The sequence below is a fragment of the Hypanus sabinus genome, chromosome 2, assembly GCF_030144855.1.
Source record: "Hypanus sabinus isolate sHypSab1 chromosome 2, sHypSab1.hap1, whole genome shotgun sequence".
Taxonomy (NCBI): domain Eukaryota; kingdom Metazoa; phylum Chordata; class Chondrichthyes; order Myliobatiformes; family Dasyatidae; genus Hypanus; species Hypanus sabinus.
In genome coordinates this window covers 165313901-165326566 of record NC_082707.1, presented here as the reverse complement: position 1 = coordinate 165326566, position 12666 = coordinate 165313901, and the positions used below count along the sequence as shown (strand labels likewise).

The following is a 12666-nucleotide window of genomic DNA, read 5'->3' as shown; positions in this document are numbered from 1 at the left end:
TTTTTTATAACTACATCTATATGTTGGGACCAGGTTAGGTCCTCAGAGATGTTGACATCCAGGAACTGAAACTGCTCAGTCTCTCCTCTTCTGATCCCTCTCTGAGGATTGGTATGTGCTCCTTCATCTTACCCTTCCTGAAGTCCACAATCAGCTCTTTTGTCTTACTGACATTGTGTGTCAGGTTGTTGCTGCAGCACCACTCCACTAGTTGGCATATCCCACACCTGTACATCTTCTTGTCACCACCTGAGATTCTACAAACAATGGTTGTATTGTCAGCAAATTTATAGATGGTGTTTGAGCTATGCCTAGCCACACAGTCATATGTATATAGAGAGTAGAGCAACGGGCTAAGCACACACCCCTGAGGTACGCTGTGTTGATCGTCAGCAAGGAGGATAGGTCATCATCAATCCAGACAGATTGCGGTCTTCTGGTTAGGACGTCAAGGATCTAACTACAGAGGGAGGTACAGAGACCCAGGTTCTGCAACTTCTCAATCAGGATTGTGGGAATGATGGTATTAAATGCTGAGCTATAGTCAATGAACGGCATCCTGATGTAGGTGTTTGTGTTGTCCAGGTGGTTTAAAGCCATGTGGAGAGCCATTGAGATTGTGTCTGCCATTGACCTATTGTGGCGATAGGCAAATTGCAATGGGTCCAGGTCCTTGCTGAGGCAGGAGTTCAATCCGGTCATGACCAACCTGTCAAAGCATTTCATCTCTGTAGATGTGTGTGCTACTGGACAATAGTCATTAAGGCATCCTACATTATTATTCTTAAGCACTGGTATAATTGTTAACTTTTTGAAGTAAGTGGGAGCTTACGTCCATAGCAATGAAAGGTTGAAAATGTGCTTAAATAACCCCGCTAGTTGGTTGGCAAGGTTTTCAGAGTCTTAACAGGTACTCCATCGGAACCTTCTGCCTTGTGAATGTTCACTTTCTTTAAATAAAGACAGCCCAACATCGGCCTCTGAGATGAAGATCACGGGGTCAATCAGGTGCAGCAGGGATCTTCACAGCTGTAGTTGTGTTCTCCTTTTCAAAGTGGGCATAGAAGTTGTTAAGTTCATCTGGTAGTGAAGCAATGGTCCAGTGTGTCATTTCCTATAATACTGCAAGTGATCCGTTGATGGTAGTTACTTAGTCATTTTTTTTCCCCCAGACTGGTCTGGTTAAAATCTCCCAAAATGATTGTGAGGGCATTAGGGTGCGCTGTTTTGTGCATGTTAATCCCAATGCTCAGATCATCTAAAGCCTGCTTGACATTGGCCTGAGGTGGAATGTAAACTGCTACCAAAATGACCCTAGAGAACTCCCATGGTAGGTAAAAAGAATGGCACTTAACTGCTAGATATTTCAGGTTTGGTGAGCAGAATTAGGACAACACTGATATATCGTGCACCAAGAAAGTCAAAACATTTTCTCCAGTGCCTTGCAAAGACTTGTTCAACTGATTCATATGATGAAAAATGTCTGTTAAGTAGATTAGTTCTGCAACCATTCTTCATTTTCGAAGCACTCACCAAAATCTGGCTGTTTTCTCGTAAGTACTCCTGCAACTCACCTTTCAGCTCAAACAACCTGTGAGAACTCTTCCTCTGTTAAGTGACTAGATTTCTGTATGTAGCAGGAGATTGGTGTGCTCTTTGTCCAGGTTTTTGCTCAGTTCTGGAGTGAACTGGTCTTAAAGCTACTAACTAACTTGCTTCCTGAAGCCATTTACCTTACTTTTTAAAAGCTTTAATCTGTATGCTTTGAGTTTCCAATAGCCATTTAAAATAATTGGTACTTTTCCATGTCATGTGGCTGTGATTTGTAGTTCAGTGTATTTTCAATTTTGCTAGAGCCATTTGTATATTTGCTAGTTGTTTGCCACAGACGAGGCACAATGGAATAGGACAACTTGGCTCACCAGTCCATGTAAAACTCACTGATAAGTAGCTTTCATTGTAAAGACGGATTTTTTGTGTGTGTTACGCTAGTACAGTGATATGACTCAGAAGATTGTAACTCTTTATCATTAACCTTATCAAAGTTGTTCATTGGCCTAGGCTTAGAATGCTCCTCTTCCATCTCACACCTCATCTTCAAAAATCGACATGCTGGGCTGTCTTTGGAATGAAAATTTCCCTGAAATTTTCTACTACTCTGACAGGTTGTTCGCTCCAATAAGTCAGTCGGCAACATGTAAGGGGAAGTTGGGGAAGGGTATTTGAGAGGGAAAGGCTGACGTCAAACCCCAAATTGGGTGAGTCCATTCAGTGCCCAGAAAACAGCCTACCTAACTCCCCTCCTTGCAAAACAGCGCTCACCAATTATCAACTGCCTCCCCTAACTTACATTAGAAACTGAGGATGGTCTTAACCAAATAAACATGATCCAACTGCGCACTGCCATACTGGGCTGAGATTGGTAATGTTGCTGCTTGGTCACTGCCCACCAGTGTGGGTGCTGGCATCGCGAAGTTCCAGAATCGATGTTTATTATTTTTTATTAATGACGATCTCTCACAGAATCCCTGGTGATCTCTCATGGAACCTTAGGGTAGTACAGAACCCCAGTTGTGAAACCCTGGTTTTAACCCTCCCAAACAGCTCTTGCAAACCCCCTCAGGTTCAGGTGTTACCTGTCTCTTTTGTACAGATCATACATACCCCAGAAAAGATCTTAATGATGCAGAAACCTGACCCCATCCCCATGCAATTATCTGCCAAAAGCTCCTATTCTTATTTACTGGTGTGTGGGATAGGCAGCAATCCAGAGATTACTACCCTGGAGGACCTGCTTTTCATCTTTTTACTTTGCTCCCTAAAATCTCTCTTCAGGAACTCAATACTTTTCGTACCTATGTTATTGATGCCAATGTGTACCAAGTCTTGCAGCTACTCTCCTTCCCCCTTTAGAATGCGATGAACGCGATCCGAGACATTTGAAAGGATTGGACACAGCTCAGACTTGAAGATGAATCTCTGAATTCTGTCCAGTCCAATTACTCAAAGCAGTTCTGTGAGTGCTCCTCTACCTTTCTTGTCCATATCTTCCAAGATCCTGTCTATGGGTGCTGCAGCCTTCAGTCTCTGCCAGTACTCAGGGAGTAGAAGTACAGCCAGGTGATCAGACTTTGCAAAGTGTGAGTGTAGGATGGCATGATAAACATTCTTGATGTTAGTATTGCAGTGTTTTGGCACCTCTGGTTCTACAAGTGATAAGCTGGTGATAATTACTTTGGGACGCTTCAGGCTGGCTAGTTAAAATCCCCCAAAATAATGGGGAAGGCATCAGGGTACACTGCTTCGTGCCTGTTGATTACATCGCTCAGTTCATTTAGAACATGTTTGATACAAGCCTGAGATGGAATATACATACTACCAAGATGATGGTGAAAACTGTGGCAGATATAACAGACAACACTTGATTGCTAGATGTTCCAGGTCAGGTGAGCAGGACCGCGACATTTGTGCACCATGAGGAATTAATTATAAAGCATACTTCTGCCTTTGAAAGACTTAGCAGTTCTATCTTGACATTGAATTATGAAGCCAGCTAGCTATATCACTGGAATGGCGGGGGATAATCAAAATTCTGTGAAACAAAAATCACAAGTTTCTGATGTCCCTCTGGTACAGCAATCTTGCTCTGAAGTCTTCTGTTTTATTTTCCAGAGACTATGCATGCCAGCAGAATAGACAGTAGTGGAAGTTGGAACCCCCTTCTCCTTAGACAAACTTTTAAACCAACACAGCATGCTCCCTTCCGTTTTCTTAAAGGGGAGCTGCACTTGCAACCAGAGACTGCTATTGAACATTTATCGACTTTGAGGAACAATTGATTTTTTTAAACAGCTTATAACTGTTTTGCTTACTGTATTGTCCATGGCAGTAGCTGTGAACTTTAGCTGTAGCTGTCTAGAATGAGAATATTTGAAGAAATGCGTCTTCCTGGCTCAACAAAATTGCCTACCTGAACTAGTACCATTTGACATACCTGTCTAACCCTCTGCTACTTATGTATCAGTCATGATGTCTTTTAAAGTTCTAATTGCACCAGGCTCTACCACTTCCTCAAGCAGCTTGTTCCATTTTCCCACCATCTTCTGTGTGAAAAAACATGACCCTTGCTTCTATAAATCTTTTCACCTTCTTAAAACAATGCTCTCTAACTGATGCCAAGCATTTCCACATGGAGCATGTTATTGTAACCTAGTTTCAGCTCTGGTATACTGCAGTGATAGATACTGCTTTCCCTCCGTTCCTGTTCTTTCCAGGCCATCTTGGAAATACTTAGTGCACTGGGAGGGGAAGGGGAAAAGGAAACTGGTTTGGGAGAGGAATCAGGGGAGTAAGGAAATTTGGGGGGGTCTATGGGAGCAGGAATAAAATGAAGAGGGAGCTGAAATGACAGAGTTCATATGGGTGATCCACACAGTGCTAGGCTATTTTGGGAATTAATAAATTTCAAGACAACCGTCTTTAAACACTTCAATTAGTGGACCATTAAAATTCATTTCAGTACCATCCTTACTATTGGAGTAAAAATGGAAGAAGAAAAAACACTTGAAAGTATTTGTTATTTGTCCCTTGCTACCATTAAGACAATAAGTAACAATCACAATACAGTTGGTTATCTCTAATGCAGATTGTGCATTGACTATCAAAATTGTGCTGTTCAACTGATGCCTGAAGAAAAGTCAAGAGGTCTTTTGGATTTGCCCTGTCATCGTGTTCCACGCTTTTTCACCATGAATGTCACTGAGGTAATCAAAAAAAATCTGATCATTAAAGGAATTGTTGGGATTGGGATTGTGACAGTTGTGTTGGGAAAACTCGAGGATAAATAACGAAGGTACAAGTCTATTGCAGTATCTAGATCATGTTGATTTTGAGACTTTGAGTAACTAAAATTTATTATTACATAAGAACATATAAAATAGGAGCAGGGGTAGATCATCTGGTCCATTGAACCTGCTCTGCCATTTAATAAGATTGTAGTGTTCTCGCAGAGGTGTAAAAACTCTGAACTAAACACGAAGTATAAACCGGAGTCAATGAGACGCGATCCCAGTAAGATTAACCGTTTACTGTTCACTCTTCTACATTAACGTATGGTGAAAACTGTTGATAAAACAATACAAAATATATACAGTATTTGTTTCCTTCTTGGCATCACATTTACATCATAAATACTTGCAAAAATAAAACTACAAACTATATTACGTTAAAGTACAACATACAGTCAGAATCTGCCTTCGCCATCAATTGCTTTAAATACACTTCAACACAAACTATCCGCAACTCTTTAAATAACAAAGAACATAAGCTTTATCAACCGTCATTACTTTTAACAGATTCAGCGTTAACATTTTTACTTCAACATGTTGATTATCTTATGAACTTACGGCGTTGCTTCTATGATGTTTCTAGTGCATAGAAAGAAAACTTTACTCGCTCTGATCCTGCACACACAAGCCCCCTCCTTCCCGTTTCTCCAAACCAGTATTTTCCCACAGGACGCAGCGAAACCAGGTGTGACGTCGTCGCATGCCGTGATATATCACAGACAACAAATTTACTTTCAACAACCTTAACTTTAACTAGAAAATGATTACAAACGAATTACTAAAGTGAAAATATAATAAACTAAACAAATGCCTTAAGGGCAACACTAAAATCATGGCTGATCTTGCTGCGGAATCAGCTCCATATAACTGTCTTAACTATCTAATAAGGTTGTTCTCCTTTTTCCCTGAGCAAAGAGTTATACAGATTCATTACTCTCTGGGGATAAACAGTTTCTCTTCATCTATACCCTAAATCTATTCACCTTTCTCTTGAGGCTATGACCCCTAGTTCAAGTTTACCTTACCAGTGGAAACAGCTTTCCTGCCTTTATCTTACCTATCCCTTCCATAATTTTGTACATTTCTACAAGATCCTCTCCCATTCTTCTAAGTTCCAATGAGGTATAATCCCAGGCAACTCAATCTGGCCCTATAGGCTAACCCCCTTCTGTTTGGAATCGACCCAAGAACTCTGCAAGGACTCTTCATCTTAGTATTTTTGAAATTTATTGCTTATTTATTATTATTTCTTTTTTTCTTTTTGTATTTTCACATTTTGATGTCTTTTGCACACTGGTTCACTGCTTTGTCGGTGTGGTCTTTCATTGATTCTATTATGGTTATTGGATTTATTGTGTATGCCTGCAAGAAATTGAATCTCAGGGTTGCATATGGTAACATATCTGTACTTTGATCATAAATTTACTTTGAGCTTTGAACCTCCTCTATACCAGCAAGTCATTATGTCTTCCTTCAAGAAAGAATACCAGAACTATATGCAGTACTCGAGTGCAGCCTTACCAGTACCCTATACAATTGCAGCATAACCTCCCTGCTCTTAAATTCAGTCCCTCAGCAATGAAGGCCAATGTTCCATTTTGCCTTTTTGATAACTTGTTTCACCTGCAAACCAACTTCAGAAAGTTTATCAAATAGCACGTGCCCTTCATAAATCCACGTTGTCTGTCTAATGGAACCACTTTTATCCAGATGGCTTGCTAGTTCTTAATGATAACGTCAAGCATTTTCCCAGTTATAAATGTTAAGCTCGTTGGCCTATAGTCACCTAGCTTTTGTGTACGTCCTTTTTTTAGACTGTGACATGCACTATCTTCCAATCTGCTGGGACCTATCAAGAGAATTTCGGTTTATTATCACAAATGTGTCTGCTTAAATTATGTTACTTCTTTCAGGACCATAAGCCCATAGCAGCAGAATTAGGCCATTTGGCCTATCAAGTCTGCTCCACCATTCAATCATGGCTGATCCCTTTTCTCCCCCTCAGCCCCATTCACTGGCCCCCTCCCTGTAACCTTTGTTGTTGTGCCCAATCAAGAACCTATCAGGCAGTGCCTTAAGTACACCCAATGACCCAGCCTCCACAGCTGCCTTAATAAATTCCACAAATTCACCACCCTCTGGCTTAAAAAAAATTCTCTGCTTCTCTTTTAAATGGACGCTCCTCTATCCTAAGGGTAGAGGAGCCCTCTTGTCTCTCTTGTCCTAGATAGAGGAGCCCTCTTGCCCTCTTGTCCTAGACTCTCCCACCATGGGAGACATCCCTTCCACATCTTCCCTGTCTAGGCCTTTCAACATTTAAAAGGTTTCAATGAGCTCCCCCTTCATTCTTCTGAATTCCAGTGAACACAGGTCCAGAGCCATCAAAGCTGTTCATATGACAAGCCGTTCAAACCTGGAACACTCTCCAATGCAAGTACAGATCTAAAGGTATCAAACGTTCCTTGTATGGTAACCCTTTCATTCCTGGAATCATCCTTCTGAACCTTCTCCAATACCAGCACATCTTTTCTGTTCACAATACTTAATGTGAGGCTTCACCAGTGTCCTATAAAGCCTTGGCATCGCATACCTGCTCTTGTATTCTAGACCTCTTGAAATGAATGCTAATATTGCAGTTGCTTCCTCACCACTGACTCTACATGCAAGTTAACCTTTAAGGCATTCTGTATGGGGACTTCTAAGTCCCTTTACATCTCAGATATTTGAAAATTCTCCCCATTTAGAAAATAGTCTGCACATATAATTTTTCTACTAAATTGCATGACCCATGCATTTTCCAACATTGTATTTCATTTGCCACTCTCTTGCCCATTCTCCAAATTTGTCTAAGGTCTACCTGTTTACTCTACCTGTCTACCTGTTTACTCAACACTACTTGCTTCCCCCACCTCCACCAATCTTTGTATCATCTACAAACTTGGCAACAAAACCATCTATGCCATCATCTAAAACATTGAATGACAGCATTAAAAAAAAGTGATTGCAACACTGGCCCCTGCAGAACACCACTATTCACTGGCAGCCATGCAGTAAAGGATCCTTTTATTCCCACTCCCTGCCTCCTACCAATCAGCCAATGCTCTAACCATGCCAGTAACTTTCCTGTAATGCCATGGGCTCTTAACTTGGTAAGCAGCCTCATGTGTGGCATCTTGTCAAAGGCCTTCTGAAAGTCCAAATATACAATAAACACTGTATCCCTTAAGAAAGCCATGCTGACTTTGCCCTGTCTTGTCTGTGTCATCAAGTACTCCATAACTTCATCCTTGACAATTGAATCGAACATCTTCCAACCACTGAGGTCAGGCTGACTGATCTATAATTTCCTTTCTGCTGCTTCCTTCATTTCTTAAAGAGTGATCCTAATACCCTGGGATGCATCCAATCAGGATCAGGAGATTGTCTACTTTTAGGTCCACTAGATTGCTCAACACTACCTCTTTAGTGATAGCAATGGTATCGGTCCTCACCTCCCATCTCATCCTCTTTGGCATGTTAGATACGTGGTCCACTATTAAGTCTGATGTTTAAGGCCTCAGTCACTTCCACGTACCTAATATTAATGCCCCCTTCTCATCTTTGAAGCAACTTGCATCCACTGCAGCTACCTTTTTTCTGCTTTAATTACAAATAATTTTACTATGTTTTTATATTTTCTGATAGTTTACTTTCATTTCCGTTTCCTTATTGCTTGTTAAGTAGTTCTTTGGTTTTTAAAGTTTTCACAATCTTCCATTTCCCACTTCTGGTGACTTTGTGTACATGAGCTTTTAATTTGATGCCTTCTATTATTTTCTTGGTTAATCAAGGCTTTACTGTCCTTACTTTTTAGTGGAATATACTTTTATTGATTCTATAAAAAGAGCTGGCTATTATTTAGCCAGCTCGTCCTTCATCCTGTTGTGGTTTCCTTTGCTCAGGCATAATATGCTGATTTTAGATCAAACTGTGGTACCCTCCATTTGTATGAGAAATTGAATCATACGGTGATTACTCTTTCCAAGAGAATATCTAACTACAGGATCATTCATTTTATCTGGCTCATTGCACAGGACAAGATCTAATATGGCATTTTCCCTTTCACTAACATGCTGTTCTAGAACACAATCACAGATGCATTCTCAAGATCATCTTGACCAACTTGATTTGCGCAGTCTACGTGCAAGTTAACGTCCCTCGTAACAACTGCTGTTATATTCTTACATGTGCTGGTTATTTCTTGGTTTATTGCTTGTGCAATGTAACATTAATTGGTGGCATATAGACAACTCCCACCAGGGATTTTTCTCTTTTCCCTGCCCTCTCTTCCCCCCCCCACTATTCCTAATCTCTACTCAGATGGATTCAACATTCTACTCCTTAGACAATAGTCATTTTTGGAGAGACCAGGCCCTTCCAGCCTGAACGAGCCCACACTGCTATATTACACCTATGTGACTAATGAGCTGATTAACTACTAACCTATACATATTTGGAACATGGAAAGAAACCAGAACACTCTGAGGAAACCTACACAGTCACAGGAAAAACATACAAACTCCTTACAGGCAGTGAACCTGAGTTGCTGGTGCTTTGAGTCATTGTGCTAACTGCTATGCTACCGTGTCCCCCTACAATATAATGTCTCTCACTGTCTTCCTGATCTTGACATTAATTGAGAGCACTGTCGCATCTCCCTTTCCTTCCTGCCTATCCACCCATTTTACCTGATACCCTTGGATATTCAATTCTCATCATTTTTACTCTGCAACCACATTTCTGTAATGGCCACTAAATCACACCCCTTTGTTCTAATTTGTGCACTGACATTTTTTCGAATGCTACGGACTCTCAGATAACTCGCCTTACACTCCTTGTTCTCTTAGAATCTAGTAATTTTTGTGTCCTTTGATTTGATTTGACTTGATGTACTTCACTTTTTTCTTTTGTAGGTTTTACTTTGATTTCTGCATTGCTTCTTTCTGTCTTTATGCCTGTATTTCCATCCCTCTTTCCTATTAGTTTGAAACCTCCCCAACAGTCATCTTGCCAAAAGGTGTCACAATAAAACACTGGATAAATATTCGGCATTTAAATTTACAGTGATTATGAGTCTCAACTGTATTAATGCTTTCTATTAATTAAGTTATGATTTTTTTTCAGGTTGTTGAAGTTGGACACTTCTGGGGTTACAGAACAGATGGCGAGAGCTTGCACACACTCGGCAAACTGATGAATGAAATTAAGCATCTAACATTGACGCCACTGATTGTGGAACCATTCCCTGATTTTTGTCTTGCACCTTTCACAGATTGTAATGAAACCCATTATTACAGAGCTAAAATCTTGCAAGTCTCAGGTGATTCAGCTGAGGTAAGAGTTTGAATTAGAAATAATTTTTCCTCTCTCCTTGTGAAGTATTAACATCAGTGCATTTTTAACTATTGACATCCTGAATACTGGAACTTTCACTTGCATGCCAGAAGTTTTTGTTTCTTCCCTATTTAACCTGATGTAATACCCACAGTGGGAGGTATCAACTTTTGGTGGAAACTGAACAATGACTGTTTACATAACTGTAAAAAGAAAATCCAAAGATCAGAGTAATGGTGTCTCTATCAAAACCACTGTGAAGAGAAACATTTTTGGTGACAAGTTGGAATATTCAGACTCTCCCATATACATAACTTGGATATATCTTGTTCCACCAAGGAAACCAATTCAATACCATATGAGGTCTCCAATCAGCTAATGAATCAATACTCCTGTGTGATAAACACTGTTCAAAAGAAGTTCTACATGAGTAGCAAAAGAGACAAACTATACTCTGTGGAGGTCATTACTTGTCATATCAGGAGTAAATTGGAAATACTAATGCCGAGTTAACTACGTGAGGCCTGAAAGATTTGTCTGCCAGACTGGGTCAGTGTAAGTGATAAAACTGCTTGATTTCATACCCAGGAATCAGATGTACTGTATCTGACTATAACTGTATTGGTAGGCTTAAACTGATGTTGAGACAAACTCCTTACTTTTCACTAAAGTTTTATGTGTTACTACTGTTCGGTAAATGAACATACTCGGAACAAATCTAACTTGTCAAAACAGAATGGCACTCTTACAGTCAGTCTCTTTACAGTCCGGCTTATGTCTTACTACCATTTTCATTGATTCAGAGGACAAGCTCTTTCCACCCATAGGTCATCTGTGGCCAAAAGTGTGATGCTGATCTGTAAAATGTATCAAGCAGTATTTTCATGTTATGTGAAGAATTAACCAATCATACTCTGAGCAAATCAGGATAGTACCCTGATGTTCAATAATTAAATGATTGGATGAATCATTTAAGAGGCTCCATGTACATTGATAATCTCATCCTCGATGGTACTTCCAAAATCAACATCTTGGTGTGAACATCAAGCTAAAATACTTACAACCTTCTTCAGTTGGACTTACTGGGAGGTTAATCCACTTGACTCTTTCTGAGGTCCCTACTATTGCGGAAACCTGCTTTCGCCAATTTGTTCATTCTGCTCAATATTAACATTTTGAGACCTCTGGATACAGCAAAGCCAATAGGATACTCTTTGTATCATTTATTAATTCAGACATGGACAGGAAATAGTTGAAACTCCAGCCAGTTTATTTTCATTCTTCTGAGTTGCTGACATTATACTAAGTAATAGGTAAAAATTGCCCAGTTATGTTCTTTCTACCAAGAGCAAGCCAATCCAAGCTACTAAATACTGCTAACTGAATTTACTCTTAACTATTCACAAATGAAGGAAGGTTACAGCAGTGCTATCAAGCAGCACATGATCAGCATAGACTTGGTAACTGATGCATTGTTTGGGTTGTTTCGGGACCAATGTGCTGTGGATCTTATTACATCCTTGAACCAAAAAGGGCATAAAAGATGATTAGTCGTGGTGATATGAGAGTGATTGCTCTTGATAGTCTGGCAGCATTTGACTAAATGTTGTTTCAAGGAGCATTGACTTTTTTTGAGTTCTTGCCCGTTCTTTCTTGTTGCTGATTGGTGGGCTGGGGGTTGGGTGATCTGTTAGTTTTTGTACGAGGGGGATTTTGGGGATTACAGGTTTTTGCCTTTTTTCTTTTTGTGCAGGAGGTGGATTGATTTCTTTCAACTATGGCTTTATAGAGAAGACAAATCTCAGAGTTGTATTCTGCATACATAATTTGATAACAATGAACCTTTGAAACTGCAATGGTTTGTTGTATTGAGGAGAAATAAACACTTATCTGATGTCATATCTGGCTGAATAAAAGATGATTGAAGTGGAACATGTATTTCTGTTATAGGTACATTGCTATTTTTATAACAGAGTCAAAGTTCTGACATGTTACTTAACAGCGGAGAGAAGGATCTTGTACATAAATTGCATTGGTTCATCAAACTGGCTCAGGCCAGTTATTTGTGCTCACTGAATGCTGGCTTTGAGAACAATTACAACACTCATGAATAAATAATTGGCCATGTATTTTTTTAAATAAAAGGCTTTATTTAAGAAATAAGCATCAAGCTGGAAAGTACCTGGGCATTTAATTTGAGATATGAAAGATGCAAATTTGTTCTTTTTGAATATTTTTAACTAGCACATTTTCAGTTAATATAGTAGAAAATATCTCGTTCATAATTACAATATAGAATAGGTCATCTTTTTAGTTATGTATGTTCAGTAAATGTGTGCATTTTTTGTGGTAGCCATTTTTTTGAAAGTAACTTGTTGATATACAATGCTTAGCATATAATACAAGCTGTATGTTATAGTTGCTAATATTTTTTGGGTAATCTTTT

At 39.6% G+C, this 12666-nt stretch overlaps 1 protein-coding gene across 3 annotated transcripts in view; it reads left to right on the top strand.

Annotated features, from left to right (window-relative positions):
- tdrd9 (tudor domain containing 9) overlaps positions 1-12666 on the top strand; it is a 150138-nt gene that overhangs the window by 96313 nt on the left and 41159 nt on the right. For all 3 annotated transcript variants that reach the window (XM_059958509.1, XM_059958514.1, XM_059958513.1), the window contains exons 25-26: positions 4646-4763; positions 10011-10220. In XM_059958509.1, the coding sequence (XP_059814492.1) occupies positions 4646-4763; positions 10011-10220 (328 nt within the window). The remainder of the gene's footprint in view (positions 1-4645; positions 4764-10010; positions 10221-12666) is intronic.